The 16334-nt window shown below is 32.3% G+C and overlaps 1 protein-coding gene across 2 annotated transcripts; it reads left to right on the top strand.

Annotated features, from left to right (window-relative positions):
- Positions 1-3838: 3838 nt before the first annotated feature.
- Positions 3839-14730, top strand: LOC118063169 (uncharacterized). 2 transcript variants are annotated; one of them, XM_035077118.2, is made up of 13 exons: positions 3839-4497; positions 5417-5510; positions 5628-5684; positions 7469-7524; positions 8304-8535; positions 9296-9382; positions 9474-9551; positions 9707-9790; positions 12265-12329; positions 12407-12605; positions 12677-12765; positions 13486-13600; positions 14379-14730. In XM_035077118.2, exons 1-13 carry the CDS (start codon positions 3947-3949, stop codon positions 14418-14420), a joined length of 1749 nt encoding a protein of 582 aa, XP_034933009.1. In that variant the 5' UTR covers positions 3839-3946; the 3' UTR covers positions 14421-14730. The 2 variants fall into 2 exon arrangements, with proteins under 2 accessions (XP_034933009.1, XP_034933010.1); XM_035077119.2 differs by having other exon boundaries at positions 3840-4497; positions 5432-5510.
- The last annotated feature ends 1604 nt before the right edge of the window (positions 14731-16334 follow it).

Genomic DNA, 16334 nt, shown 5'->3' with positions numbered 1-16334 from the left:
TAATATCAGTTGAGGCTTTGTTTGGTAAAAAAACCAATTTATTTATGATAAAACTGCTAAAAATAGACCTAATGATTGTTTTTAAAAGGCACGCTTAAACCAAAAAAGTCATTTAACAAAAATATGGCACACCAAACAGAGTCTTGAACCTTTGACCCAATTTTACCTAACTAGGTTGATCTAAAATTTTTGGTTTGATTATAACCCAAACAAAAAATAATGGTTTGACCTTAAAATAACTCAAAAATAAAACTAAAGTAAAAAAATAGATTAAACATCCAAAAAACACAAAAACTCAAAAATTATTGAACAAAATGAATGAAACACGCAAAAAATATGAAGAACACTAAACATGAACCCGGCAACATAGGTTCCAAAACACATCAAATTTGGTCAAAACAAAGGTACATACATGTTGAAAATCATGTAAAGTTCAATAATCTAGTGTCTATTCATTTTGATTATCTTTTAAATATCACAATTTTATCAAAATAGATTTTGATTATAAATTAAAATTCTAGGATTAAAAACCATTAAAATCATGTTGTTGATGCAAATAAACATGGATTATTGGTTAATCATGCATAGATAAGGGTTTTGTGCAAGGAAATTAATCAAAATTTATCCAAATAAAGAGGCTAAAACAATGTTCCTTTCAATAACACGGAAAACATTGCTCATAAACCCAAAAACAAACCCAATCATGCCTAACCACTACCAAGCCCTGTAAATTGGTATTTTTTGTTTCTAAAACATGTTTTTTTAATTCCAACAAGTCCCAATACCATACACAAACGTGTTTTTGAAAAAAAATAACAAAAAAAATCAAAATCAAACATGAGATACTAAATCCAAAAACTTAAAACTTAAAACAACCTATATGTTCATGCAACATGGATTCAAGATTGATTCTCTGAACCTATTTTTGTGTATTAACAGGCCTAGCAAACTTATAATAAACACTCATGTTTTAATAAGTATAGCTCAAGCCAAACAAAAACTAAAATAACATTATATATATAAACCTTAAACAATAACTTTAATATATCAAGATCATAGAAGGACTTCAAAAGAATATCATTAAATAAAAAACACAACAACAAAAAGATGAATGTGACATCACTTGTTAAGCATTTGAAATCTCTTTTCTATGCATGTAAGCATAAATATAAAACACAAAACAAATAAAAAACAACAAAAATAGACCACAAAATACCTCATTTTGGACAAGCGAGGTATACCTAAAACATCCATTATCTCTTGGCTTTCATCTGGAAAATTTTGCCTCTTACCAACTTGTAAGGCCCAAGAAAACTTTTGTTTAGGCTTTTGGACCTTTACACTTATGTTTCTTATTGGTATTTGTCTTATTTTCTAATTTTTTTAATCTCTCTTTTCCATTGATCTTAGAGGGGATGTTTATAGGATTTTGTTAAGGTTTTGAACCCATTAATGACCTCTTAATCCCGAGAGAAGTGTCGTGAACCTTTGAAAAGAACTCATTGAAAAGACTTTGTGTGCGATCATATGAAAAGAAAGTCGGTTTTTGCATGATGCTTATACTATCAGGGTTGACTGAGTTGCCCACTTTTGAGGTCTCGTCGGAGCAATTCTAACATCATCACACCGCTTGAGACGACCTATAGTTGGTAGATGTGTGCATATATTCCATTTAGACCAATTTTTTTCACTTTGAAGGTTTATAACTCCATATTCATTCATTCGAAACTACTAACTTTATTAACCAAAATTGTCGAAATAAAGATGCCCAAGTAATGAACGACATGGCACTCATCTTCTATTCATTAGGTCTAAATGAAACGTCGTTTAAAGTTTTAACTTGGGAATGACAAATTTCAATTTAGTCTCCGCTTTTCTAGTTTCTTTTAATTGCATCCATAATTGTCTCCAAACTTTAAATTTCATGCAAATTGATCATGGTCAAACTCAATTATCAGCCTTAAAATTTATAGCTATTCTCATTTTAGTCCCGAGTTTTGAATCTGTACATTTTGACCCTCAATTAGTTGACAAATTTTAAATTTCTTCAATTTGGCTCCTAATTTGGTAAATTTTAACCCCTACATTCACATATCTTTTCAGTTGGTCTTTGGTTTTAGATTTTTTTCAATAAAATTCCTAATTGCCCATCAAACTTTAATATTTATGCAATTAAATCCTTGATTTGATAAAATTAAGTCTTTAAATTTACAATTTTGCCCCTAAACTTTGATTTCTTCTAATTAAAGTCTAAATTGACTCCAAAAATCTTTTTTTTTTTGCAATTAAGCTCTCAATAAATTCAATTAAATCTTGAAGAATTCTGATTGAGTCTTTAAACATCCAATTTGGAATTTCCTTTTTTAAATTGAATTTTCTTTGTCAATAAGGTTTTTATTGGTTGAAAATACACTGTCAATTTTTACAATCTTGTATATTTTGATCTTCCTTAATCAGTCTTCGACAATTTCCAAGGCGTTTTGGTATATTCTCTTTACTGATATATTTTTTTTTTTATTTTCTTCAAATATTTTTTGATTTTTTTTATGTTCTTTTTTTTTCTGATTTTTTGTTTATACGAGGCCTAAAAATAGGCAACAACATAAAACATAAAAAAAAATTATAGATGAATAAGAATAACATATTAAAAAAAGTAAATACATGCAAAATAATTTAATAAAAGCCTTTATTCAAAAAAAGGTTAAACAAACAAAATAAAAAATCACAAAAGAGGGATATTAAGTGAAACATAAATTAAACAAAATAATAAAAAAAGGTGTCAATTAAATGAAAACCAAAACTAGAATAAAAAACAATAAAAAAAATAGCCTAGGTGTTTTTTTTTTTAAAAAAAAAACAAATGAACCATGTTGTAGCCCCAATCAAGTTTAACATGTTGGTTTTATTTTAATTATATGATAAACATTAGAGAAAGATAGTGAACAAATATTTTTTTTTTAAAAATATCATGATAAGTTGAAGAAAAAAAATTAGAACATAAAATTGGATAAAAAAATTAGCTCGAGTTAATTTGAGGTAGCATGACAGACATATGACTTGGATAATAAGGGGGAAGCCAACTCGGGTTAACTCACAAAATTTATACCCTAGGTCAAAAGACCATGATAACTTAGCAGATAATAAACTAAAGAAAACCATATAGCCAATCTTTTTTTTTTAAAGTAATTAATGTCGAATAATGAAATAAAAAAAATAAAAAAAAGATGTTGGCTCAAATTAAAATTTCAAACCCATGAACTATGTCATTAGACTGAAAGCACCATATAAAAAAAAGTATAGAGCCTAATCCTTAACAAATCAAATATTGAAGAATAAGATCGAGATAAAAAATCAATTACACGAAAAAATATAAAAAAATTAATAATTAAAAGAATGAGGTAACAATTAAAATAAAAAATAAATTAGAGATCAAATTGAAAAGAAAAACAACTTTGATAAAAGGGAAAAAAATCAAAAGAATAAGAATTAAATTAAAAAAAATACATAATAAATTTAGATTGAATGATAAAATTAAAAATCAATAAAACTTTTATAAAGTGGTTAAAAAAATAAAAATAAAAAAAATAAAGAATGAATTATAAAAAAATAATATATGTTAAATTAAATTTGAATGAATAAATTAAAAATAAATAATACCTTTTAAAAAAATAAAAATTGAATATTATGTTATTGCTTCATAAACTCGAAATCACTGTATAATACATTGAAATAATCACATCAAGCCTCGAATAACTCCAACTAGCTAATAATTTTACTGCGAAACCTATAACATTGGAGAAAATGATATCGAAGTCCTGCTATTCATTAATTACTATTAATTAAATTAAATTAAATAAAAAGATATAGTCGAAGCCAAATTGACACCAACAAAAGCAAAAGCCCTCACTGCTTCTCCTGCAAAACCCTAACTCCAAAAAGCTAATCAATGGAATTCGACGAGATTGAGTATCTGGAGAAAACCGTAGAGGAAGCGGAAGATCGAGACGATACGAGGAAGAAGAACAGCAGTAGTAGCAAAAAGAGAAATGGAACCGAGAGAAGTTACAGGAAGCGAGACGTCGATGATGAAGATATCGACAACGGGGAGGACCGAAAGGCAAAGAAATTGAAAGCTGAGGACGAGAATGGTCGCGATCGCCACCACCGGAGAGACCGAGATTTAGATAGAGATAGAAGTAGCAGACAGAAAGACAGAGAGAGTGAGAGGAGAGAGAAAGATAAGGAGAAGGAGAGAGAGAGGAGAGAGAAGGAGAAGGAGACGGAAAGGAGAGAGAGGGGGGGAGAGGAGGAGAGAGAGAGGAGAGAGAAAGATAAAGAGAAGGAGAGAGAGAGGAGAGAGAAGGAGAAGGAAAGGAGAGAGAGGGGGGGAGAGGAGGAGAGAGAGAGGAGAGAGCGCAGCAGGAGCAGGTCGAGGAAGCATGAAAGCGATAATCGTGAGAGGGAGAGAGAGAGAGAGATTGATACGAGAGAAAGCAGGTGATGATTTTCTTTTCTTTTCTTTTTCCTTTTTAATTTTCTTTATAGCTTAGATTATGGAATTCGATGCTGCTATTTTTAATTTTTTATCGTATGGTTCTAAGCGTTAATTAATGTTTTGTCCTCTAGAAACTGAATTTTGAAGTCTAATGGGAGAAGCAAATAGTTTTTGACAAGGATTTGGTTTTGAGATGGATTGTTAATTGATGTTATTGTCCCCTATAAACCCAAGGCGGGATGGATACTTTCTCGAGGTTTTTGATGAAGAATTTGCTGCTTCCTATGAGATTTCTTTTCTTCCTCCTTTGCATTCCATGTGAAAGGGGTGTGAATTGAATTTGGAACATTTTATCACATGGAGTAAGAACTGAGGTTCTAAAATTTTCATTGAAGCTTTGTTCCATATTTGACCAAAGTTTTGTTTGATTTTGTTTGCGTGGAGTATAGTTGTTCCTCTGTGATGAATGATCTTGTTGTTTGTCTGTAAGTATGCTTTGGTAACCTTTAAAGAGAGTAAGATGTTTAATCTGTTGACTTTGACAAAAAGTTGAAATACATATGCTATATCAAATGAAATAAGAACTGGGGTTTTTAAATTTTAATTGAAGCTTTGTTCCAAAATTGAATAAAGTTTTGTTTGATTTTGTTTGCATGGAAATTGGTTGTTGCTTTGTGTTGAATGATCTTGCTGTACGTATATTAGTATATAACTATCCTTGTTAGAAATAATATGGAAAAAAGGCTGGCATTTTGGTGTCACTATAGCTCGTCCTCTATGAAATTACTATGGAATTGGCTAGAAATTTGTATTTTTTTCTGACATCATAGCACTGTTTTTTCTTTTCAGTTATAAGAATGTCGATGCCTGTTTATTAATCTCATGAATTTGCATCTTTTATAAAAATTGAAACTTCGAAAGTGTTTCGGGTGCCAGGAGATATAAAGAAAAGAAAGAAGTGGTGGAGCCTGAAGCTGATCCAGAAAGGGACCAAAGAACTGTTTTTGTGTACCAGGTTCATGGTTTGCTCTGCTGTTTTATGATTATTAGTCATGGAATCATAGATATATTGTGGTTCCATTGTTTTCTCACATTGTTGCTGCTCTGTTCTCATGGATTTTTGTGATGACAGATGCCTTTGAAGGCGACAGAGAGAGATGTGTATGAATTCTTCTCGAAAGCAGGCAAGGTTAGTTGCATTTTTTTTTGTATATGTATAACACAAGAATAGTTGTATATTTCTGGATTTTATAAAATCTGTGCGTAACCTCATGTGGCCTTTTCAAGTTTAGTTATTGACTTTTTTTTGGATTAAATTTCACAATGTTTTGGATCTAATTTCACTTTGCCTCCTATACTTTGAATAATTTTACATTCTATCCTTGACTCTGTTAGGTAGTCTGTTAATTTTTTTCTAATTACCCTGATTGCCAGTGTTTATAACCGCTAGGCATTTAATCAAGTCCCTCTCCCTCTCCCTCCACACACGTGCGCGTGCGCGCACTCACACACACACATCTTAATGAACATATTTCTATCTCTCATTTCTCTTTTCCTTCAATTTAAAAAACTCACAAATTCATCTGTCGATTACCAATGAACAAAATTCCTTTGGTAGGGACAAACACAAAAACAGTAAGCCCAATTTTAGCATTTAAGTTGATTATTCTTGTTAATTCCTTTCTCTCTTTCCACTTAAAGTCTTGAAATTGGATTCTATTTGGTTTGTTGGTTTTGACTGTTGATATTTTTATCTCACCTTTTTTTTTTGTATCGATTTAACAAAACACAATCAATATATTTTTGTACAAATGGATCATAACATGAATGAGTTATCTAGCAACACAATGATTTGAGTTTTAAAAGCCAACCATGGATTAATTTGAACAGGTTGTCATATAGTAGTACTTGGAGGGCCAACTTAAACAATTTTTCAATGATTCTGCACATCAAGATTTAAGCACACTTGCATCCTTAGGTGCCTTGTATACTCTCATCGATGCAATGAGCTTGCTCATTAAAGAGTAGCTTTAGGAAAATGCTCCTAATGAATATGTTGTCCAAATCAATTCCAGAAAAAAAAACCCCACAAGATATATTTTCCCAAACTATATTATGAGTTTCCTAACCCTGATTGCATTTGCTTTTGGTGGTGGTAATAACACAATATACTCCAAAAACATCCTGGTTAATTTAATATAATTTTCTTAAAATTACACTTTTTAACACTTGACTAACAGCTCTTGGATGGAGGATGCAAAGTGCAATTAAATTGAAATTACAGGATGACAAATGCAAAATTCCTAAATAACAGATGGTACAGTGAAACTGCCTTCAAAACGCAGTATGATTTGTGAAATTTACTCCCTTTTGTTTCTTCCCGTGTATGAAAATTATATGGATTTGTTGCCTGATAAACTGCTGAGAAGAATAGGAATGTATGTTAATGAAATGCCTTTGCGTTTTTCAGCTTCAGTTACAAGTAGTGTAATGACTTTCTTGTCTCATCTAGATGTGGGATGAGTTAAAAGGTGTGCATGCATTAAGTGAATTATCTTGGTATTAAGGAGTGGTGTCGTCCCATATGCTTGTGTATTTTTGGAAATTCAAACAAGATGCTCCAGATACCATCATAATTGTAGAACTATATTTTTCTGTCAGCGATTCATAATTCAAATGAATGCAGAACTTCGCATTCAACTTATTCCTCTTTCATTTCAGCAACTTCTTCCTCAGTTGCCGGACCCTTGATTTCTTAGCCACCATTTTTTCTCTATCAAACTCAAAAACCAACAACTAGATTACCTCCTAGGCTACAAAAGTAGTTTAGGTGATTAGACTAATCTTAGTAATGCAATTGCCTTCTGATAGGTGTTTTGTTATGTAGTTTGAATTTCTGAAATTTCTTTGCACACTGCAAATTTTGCTCTGTATTAAAATTTGATTTGAAATTAGTTTTCCTTGATTTTTCAGGTCAGGGATGTTCGATTGATAATGGACAGAAATTCAAGGCGGTCAAAAGGAGTTGGGTATGTGTGCCTTTCTGTTTAAACATCAAGATGCTTATGCACTTCTTCTAAAGTAACTGTTAGCATATTTATTCCAAGAATCAAGTTTAACTGTATTCTTAAATGCAATAGCAATGCGATAATGATGAGGGATGATGGGAATACCTTGCACTCATGTTTAATCAATTCATTCAGCACGCTCAAGGTAGATGACATAAACCTAATTTTGTTTTATACTTTTCCAATTTTCTTCTTCTGAATATTTTGTAAGTAAAGAGACCTGATTATGAGCCATATATAATTAGTCCTGGATTTCAATATTGGTGCTCCCATTCTGGTTTAATGTTGATCCTTTATGTCTGGATAGTTTGGTTTTGGCAGCCATCTTTCTTAAGAAATTATGTTAACAAAAACTTGGTTTTTTTAAAAACATCTAAATTCTTTATTGATGAGCCATTGGTTGGAGCATTAATTGATGTTTGTTTGTTTATGATTTTGGGGCTTTTGTGCACAAACATGTATCAAAGTGGAGACCACTGCTTACTTTTTTTTTTCATTCTAAGTCATCTCTTCTCTCCTTGATCTTCATGATACACAATGTGTTCTGGTTTTGTATATTTATTCTGATGAGTTGACATATTTTATTACATGGGACATCAGATTCACTGAAAGAAACTCAGCTTGAGCTCTCTGCGCACAGTTTTTGTTTTCCTTCATCTATTTGCTGTATGCTTTGTTAGTTTGATTTCTTCTTCCATTTCGTTTGTTCTGACTAGTTATCTGCACTGGCGCAACTGCAGGTATGTTGAATTCTATGATGCAATGTCTGTGCCAATGGCAATAACTCTTTCAGGTCAACTGCTGCTTGGACAACCTGTAATGGTTAAGCCTTCTGAGGCTGAAAAGAACCTCGTTCAGCCTAGTGCTTCAGGTGGTGGCACAGGTGGTGTTAGTGGACCATTTGGGGCAGTTGACAGAAAACTATATGTTGGGAATTTGCATTTTAACATGACAGAAATGCAGCTTAGACAGGTAATATGATTGGAGAGTTCATTTGGTTTATTGTTAATTAAGACAAACAAGTTCACTTTTGTTTTTGTAATAATCAATTTTGTTTATTAACTAGGATAAGCTGTAACATAATAATTATGCACAGAGGTGTTTATGGCAATAAATCAGAGAAATTGCCATTACAACCACAACAATTTAAATGAAAATTAATTTTTTGGCATCACTTTCTTTGAACTACACAAGTAATCATTTAAGATCAGAAGTAACTTTCTTAGTTTCCCTTCAAATCAACCACTAAACTTTGGGCACATTGAACTTTATATTTCCACTGTTCTTAAAGATCCGTTCTGAATTGCATCATTGGTGTTTGCAAGTCTTTAGCTAAGCTTGTGCTGAATTGGAAAAGGAAGTTTAGGATGCCTGTAGAAGAAATTTGAGAAGCTTTTGGTCAACGACCTCTTGCTTTATAGACTTGGACTCACTACAGATTCATGAACTCTAGGAGGATCATTACTGATGCTGCTGAAGGAAGTGTTACTTGTTATCAGCCCTTGATGTTGAATTAACAGTCAATGACTCCCTTAGCTTTTATGGTTTGTTTTGCATGAATTTTGAAGTGCACAGGTCTTGTATTATGCCTTGTTAGTTTCCTGGACACAGATTGAGTTTTTTTTTTTTGTAATTGTTAGACAACTAGTACTTCCAATTATTAAACCATCCTCTTTCTTTCACAAATTTGATCCAGCTACATAACATAATGTCTTACTTTCGTGTTACTCAGCTTTTTGAACCATTTGGTATTGTGGAGCTTGTGCAACTGCCTCTTGACCTTGAGACAGGACAATGCAAAGGTTTCGGATTTGTTCAAGTCGGTGATGACTTCTTGTTGATTTCAATATATATTTGTACTATTTAATCATTCACATTTGTTGATTGATTAATTCACCACTCTCCTACAGTTTACTCAACTTGAAAATGCTAAGGCTGCGCAAAGTGCTTTGAATGGAAAACTGGAGATTGCGGGTCGAACTATTAAGGTATGCCTAAGTTTTTGTAGCTCAGACTAGGTTTCTCTTCATATGTTTTATATATAACAGTGGTTGTTGTCAGTCAACTATTTGTCTTTGCTGCCTTAACCATAAATTAGTTTGACAATGTTGTGGTCTGTAATGAATTGTTTGTGCATGTATAGGTTTCATCTGTTACAGAACATGGTGGACAGCAAGACAGTGGAGTAAAATCTGCTGACTTCGACGATGATGATGGGGGTGGATTGGTGAGTTAAATGTTGCTATCTATTGTATGAGTGAACTTGAACTTGCATGATCATTGGCAAAGAATGACTTTATTTATTTATTCTTAGGGAGTGGGGAGGGGGTTGTAATCCCTTTTATTTATCAAGGATGATGGTTTACATTAATTTCATGAATTTACAATCCTGTAAATCAAATAATGAAAATAATGCACATGAAAATTATAGAGTAAATTACCCAGAATAATTTTCAACAAGGCCATGAGATTGGGTGGGGGGGGGGCAAGAGAAACAAGGTACTGTGAAAGAAGGGAATAGGAAAAGCCAAAAGACCTGGCTTTACAAATGGAACTGTTGAAACTTCATATAGGATTTCAATGTTATAAATCATGGCTGGTTTGTTGGGGGATTTGATATGGTATGTGGTCAGGGGGGTTTTTTTTACATTCCTTGAGAGGTGATGATCTTATATTTTGAAGTGATGGACTGTTTTTCACTTTTGTATGGTACACTTTGTTATTATGATATTATGACTAAAGCTGGCACAACATGATACTATTAGGATGGTGATTAGTTTAAAACCTTTTTCACGGAACCAAAGTTCTGTGATGTGGACAACGAAGCAAAAATTTTCTTTTCATAGACAATGGGTATTTCTGTAATTTCTAGAAATTCTGGAAATTTGTCAGAGATTATCTATTTGGTATTTTATTGGTCCTGATTAATTAGCTTATTAGTTTTTTCCCATTCTACATAGACTTATTATTTTCTCACTTAGGAATCCAAGTCTTTATTGGATTTGAACTACTAGAACTCTATAAATAAGCACGATGTCTTTCAATATTTTAATGGAGTGTATGGATAAAATTCTAGCAATTTGATTTTGATTGGGTGACTCAATCTCCTCTAGGTGTTAAGCGTAAGTTTTTCTATCCTCTAGGTGTGACTCCTAGAGGCCCTATTAGTGTCGCTCTAATAGTTTCTACAATTCCCAGCAGAAATCCAGTTCAATACATCTCTAAACAGCCTCCAAAAGTCAGATCCAGAACAGCTCCTAAGCTGTCCTGCATCAGGATGTTTTCTGTAACCTTTTGCGGTTTTTGCATCTATTGAAGATGTGTAAGATAAATGGGAAAGAGCAGGTGTATATATGTTACAGTTAGTGATGTACTAACAAGGAGATGAATCAAATTTGGTTACTATTGTGATGGATGTTGAGACAAGACTGTTAAACTTGCCTTACTGTCATGCAATCCTGTTATCTTGTAAGCATCGACGTTTACAGTTTGCATCTTACTGTTTTGTTACCACTACTTAATGAATGTGATGGCTTTCACAGGGCTGTAAGCAATAAAATATCTCAACTGTTTTAATGTTTTTCCTAATCATCATCATTTTACAATCACATACTATATGCGTGCACATCAAATTTCACAACTATAACATCTTGGATGGTTAGGTTTTCATAGGTCTCCATGTTTTTCTTTTCCCAAAATGGAATTAACTTGTTAGTAACATTACTGGTTATTCTATCACCTGAATGAGGTATAGATTTTCATGAACACAATGGTGTTCATTGATTTCCACATCATAAGGTTAAGTATTGTTACTTTAGGGTGATTTTTTTAAAAAAATATGTAGATCAGAGAGACTTTGCTAAAATTGGTTAAAAATCCATGTCCTCTGTGGTCGTGATAGTTATGTAACATAGACAAAATGCTAGCAACCTTGTATGAGTGATTTAAATCATGCTAGCTGTCTCATTTTATGCACAAGGATTTGAGATAATTTGTAATCCAAGTGGGTGTTTGTTTTGCATAAAATATTTTACAAGAAAATGTTTTCTTGATTTTTCTGTGTTTTCATAAAATATTTCAAAGTCAACCTATAAACTTAGTTTATTTGTCAGCTCATGAAATTCCATAAAATAATTTAAGGACAATAATCAGATCACAATATTATCAAATTATTTCAGTCACCATCAACACCCCAGTCCACCACTCCCATCACCATCATTATTCCACTACTATATTGTTACACCATACTTACCAAACATAATAAATTTGTTTTGTGTAAATGGTTTTATGGTAAAACATTTTACATTTTTTATGCAAAACAAATGCCCCCTGAGTAAATGCTTTTATTTTCCAGGTTCCCCATCTGAAACTGTCAAATGAATTCTGAATTGACAGAATGAGAAAACTTGTAATAGTAACCGGAGACTCTAGTTTGTGCAACAATTTTAAGACACTAAGATTAATCAAATATGCGGATGCCAATTTGAAAATTTTACTTGCTGGAAATTTTATTTTTCGTGCAACAAAGTTTGGTGATTCAGTTATTGTTTTGCTGAGGTTGAAGTTCTTGATGTTATGATTTGAGGTTATGAGGACTAACTTGCATAGGAAAGAGTGTCAATAGTTGCACTGTTTCTTTTTCTGGCATTTTTAATTTCTCCAAAATTCAGCTGATGAAATGAATTCACTTTTCCCATTCAGGCTTTGAATGCTCAATCAAGAGCATTGCTTATGCAGAAGCTGGATCGGACTGGCACTGCCACAGGGTTTGTCTATCTTGTTTAATTTGGTTTTTTCTATTTAAATATCAGTTCCATAGCCTTAAATCTAGTTCTGTTTCCAGTATTGCAGGCTCTCTTGGAGTACCTTTGCTAAATGGATCAGCTCCAAATCAACAAGCCATTAGCTTGCCTGTCAATGGGCAAACTAATATTGGAGCAGCAGCATTTCCAGCACTAGTTTTACCTTCCCCTGCTTATGAATCTATTGGGCAACCCAGCGAGTGTCTATTGCTGAAGAATATGTTTGATCCAGCTACTGAGGTTTGTTTTTTTTTTTTTTTTTCTTCTCAGTTCTCCATTGAGCAGTACTGATTCTCATAAAAATGTTGCAGACGGAACCAGATTTTGATTTGGATATTAAAGAGGATGTAGAAGAAGAATGTTCAAGATATGGTCAGGTGAAACATATTTGGGTGGACAAGTAAGTGTACAACACGTAGCACTTTATCTATATTGTTTTTTATAGGTGCTCTGATGGAGAACGAATGGAAGATTTCAACATATTTGTTTTAGGAAAATTAGATATTTTATTTTATTGCTTTTGTTTTTCATTCAGAACGTCTTGTTATTTTAGGTTATTATGACATCTGGCATGTTAGCTTTAATTAGGAGTTTTATTTTGTTTAGAACCATATTCTTTTTGCTTCTTTGTTTTAGGGTTTCATTAGAGATTTGATGCCTATATGAGGGTGCTAATATACTTATTGAATGATTATTGTCTAACGTCTGGTTACTCTTGACTTCCTGTAAAATTCTGGTGACACGGAACTTTCGTTGAGATCTTGTACATACATCGTCACTTATTGTCTCCACCAGAACTCTAATTGCAGGCACTACCAATAGAGTGTATTGCTTACTCAAAGTCACAACCAATTGAGGTTACTATACTTGACTGCATCTGAAGCTATTTTTAAGGGGAAAAGGAGTGAATATTGGCCTTTCAATGGTATCACATTGTCATGCTGTCTACATGTACCCAATCCACTACCCTTTTAGAATGCCATATTTATGGGAATTCTATTTTAAATTGAATGGCGTGTCTGCAATCTTTGTACACGGTTTTAGGCTTGCAACTACAGGGTGCTGGTTTGAGCTGAGATGGCCATACCTTTCCATTCTGAACTGTTTATTTGACCTGCAGGAATAGTGCTGGGCATGTGTATCTACAGTTCGACAGCATGGAAGCAGCAGCAAGAGCTCAGCATGCAATGCATATGAGATGGTTTGCGCGCAGGTCAATTTTAGCAATTTTCATGGTAATAATTTTCAACCATGCATGATTCTTCTGATTGTCTCTTGTATTCTAGTGACTCTTTAATCAAGATAAAAGATTTTGAAAATACATCATATTCATCTGCGACATCAGCCCAGGCTGAGAGGTTTTGAAAAACCTGCTTTGAATAGAACATCCTGGTTCCCAGTTCATACCCTTGTACTGGCACTGAGATTTTATCTTTGAGCTCCGTAGGCTTCAACTTTTGGACTGGGTAATAAGTCCTTCAACAAGGCTGCTCAAATGTTGTTTTCAACTTCTTTTTGTCCTTGGCGTATGCATTTCCATATCGAGAGCAGATTTGCTGAGCATGCCCAAGGTTGCTTTACAGGCAACTCTGCAATACAGATAGAATTCTAAACTGTTCCATTAAGTTTTAAGGAACATCCTTTTCTTCTCCGGAGTGAGAAGTGGTTTTCTTTCCTCAGGAATAACTTCACTGTAGGCCGTGATCAGAGAAATTACAGTGGTTAAACGTGTTGGCTTTTCATTTTTTTCTGCTGCCCCCCATTATTCATGGTTTGCAGCAACATGTTCTTTTCTTGTACTTAGAAGAAGAATGGAATGCTTAACTGATACTCTTTAACTTACAAGGAAGTTGGCTTTCTTCTTCCGAGTAGGAAGGGGTTTGCCGCCCTAAGAAATTGCAGAAACCACCAAAGCAACTGTTATCTTTTCATCTTTGCCCGTGTGCCCTTGCTGTTTTTTGTCTGCAGCATCATGTCTTTCCATTTTCTCATAGAATTTGTACTTGTATGCAGCCAACCCGTGAATATGAAGCAAGATTCCAAAATGGAGCTTGAAGGGACAGGTCAGGATTCTTGTAACAGCATTCAGCATAGTTGTCTTGATATTCTTCTTTCCTGGGATGACAATTTATGCACCCGCATTTTTTGTATACAAAGCTCACATGATATTTTGTAAACCCTCCTGTCTGTCTTCCCAAGTTTTCTGACGAAAGAGCAAAATTGATTCTTTACCTGTCTGTCTTCCCAAGTTTTCTTACAAAAAGAGCAAAATTGATTTAGTATGCAACTGAAGCTTCTCTATCAAATGTAAAGATGGAATGCAGAATTATGCATATGCTTGAGAAATTTTATGGTGTTTGGATGATATCCTTCTAATTATTCTCTTTGGTTCACTTTGAAGAAAGATACATGTGTGTGTGTATATATATATATATATATATATATATATATATATATTAGGCTGAGATTTGTCATTTTTGTTGGTTATGAATTTTATTATACTTTTTCTCTTTTTCTTCAAAAGTGAATATCATGATATAATTAATAGAATATCGTTAATTAGTTATTTTTTGTGCATTATAAAATATAATTTTTTCGCTCTAACCAGAACGGCCTTGGGCTCCATCGGAAATAGATGAGCAACACATGCTCGACACGTCATCATTATATTAGAAAACTGTAATACCTTGTGTCCCCAAATTTTTAATTTTGCAAGAGGTTAGTTTAAAAGCATGTTGTGGTTTTATAACAAAGGGGGTTTCTATATATTATTAAAATGATGCGTCTGTGTTTTATGACCTAGTTAACTTTTTATTAGTTTTTGAACTTAATAATCTCATAAAAAAATATAGATACATATCGAACAAGTTTAAGAAAATAAAGTCATTTAATGTAAATAAATATATTTATTTAATTATTTTTAGCATGTTATAAATCCTATTGATTTGTTTATATTATAGTTATCAGACTGACGGTTGACTTGGGACTTGACCTAAGGTCTAAAGAAAACTGGAGTTCCAATTGGGACCCATCGGATTAACCTAACAAAGACCTTATCTTATATATATATATATATATATATATATATATATATCAAATTTAAAATATCTACTTGTTAAGACTTATGTGGGAGACCCAATTTTGTTTTTGGTGATTGTTCCCAAAAACAAAGTAAAAGTAAATTAATGTACAGATATTTTATGCGAGGGGGTGCTTTTTTTCGCCTATTAAGCCAAAAAATCGATGTAAAAAACACCTGTATTTAGCCTCCTAAAATGGGTGCTTCCCAGAACAAAGCATCTAAAATGGAGTAGTTTTATTTTAAGGGTAAAATACAAAGTACTGCCGAAGACAAATAGTAGGCATTGCCTACTGGAGGGCCCACCATTTTTTTCTTATATATTAAAGCAAAAAAATTTTAATGTTGGATTAGAATTCTATTAGTAAGTAGGAAAATTATGTTTTTTTAATATAGAAAAAAAAAATTTGGTTAAAATACTTTAAAAAGAAAGAGATATTAAATTTTAAAAAAATATATAAAAAATTTAAATAATATTTTAAACTTCATTATTTATAACATATATTTTTAAATTTTTTTATATGAGATATTTAAATTTCAAATATTTTTTTTAATTTTTTCAAGTTCACTCGGTTTAATTTTTTATGACCTGGGACTCGATCCTTTAACTAGGTCAACTTACGGATTGAATTTAATAACTATGGCTTGTATTTCAAAAATATTATTTATCTACTTTAATAATTTATAAGCATAACATAATAAATAATTATTTCTATATTTTTTTCATTTATTGCATTGCTTTGAAATTAAAAAAAAAATCACTTTAAATGGAAAATCATATTTTAATTTAAAATAAAATAAGAAACCCAGCTTTTAGCCAGAAGCACAATTATTGGATTTTTTATATTAAAAACAACGTCTTTGTTATTGTTTTTTTAAAAAAATAAAAT

This window comes from Populus alba, chromosome 7 (assembly GCF_005239225.2).
Source record: "Populus alba chromosome 7, ASM523922v2, whole genome shotgun sequence".
Classification (NCBI taxonomy): domain Eukaryota; kingdom Viridiplantae; phylum Streptophyta; class Magnoliopsida; order Malpighiales; family Salicaceae; genus Populus; species Populus alba.
The sequence above is the reverse complement of the archived record's forward strand: the minus strand, read 5'-3'. Positions and strand labels throughout refer to the sequence as shown.

What these genes read in the sequence shown, in the direction of transcription:
- LOC118063169 (XM_035077118.2), top strand. Translation starts at nt 3,947, where the DNA reads ATGGAATTCGACGAGATTGAGTATCTGGAGAAAACCGTAGAGGAAGCG. An exon ending in TTGCGGGTCGAACTATTAAG is followed by an intron (nt 9,552 to 9,706) that starts GTATGCCTAAGT and finishes GTGCATGTATAG; the next exon opens with GTTTCATCTGTTACAGAACA. An exon ending in TGTTTGATCCAGCTACTGAG is followed by an intron (nt 12,606 to 12,676) that starts GTTTGTTTTTTT and finishes AAAATGTTGCAG; the next exon opens with ACGGAACCAGATTTTGATTT.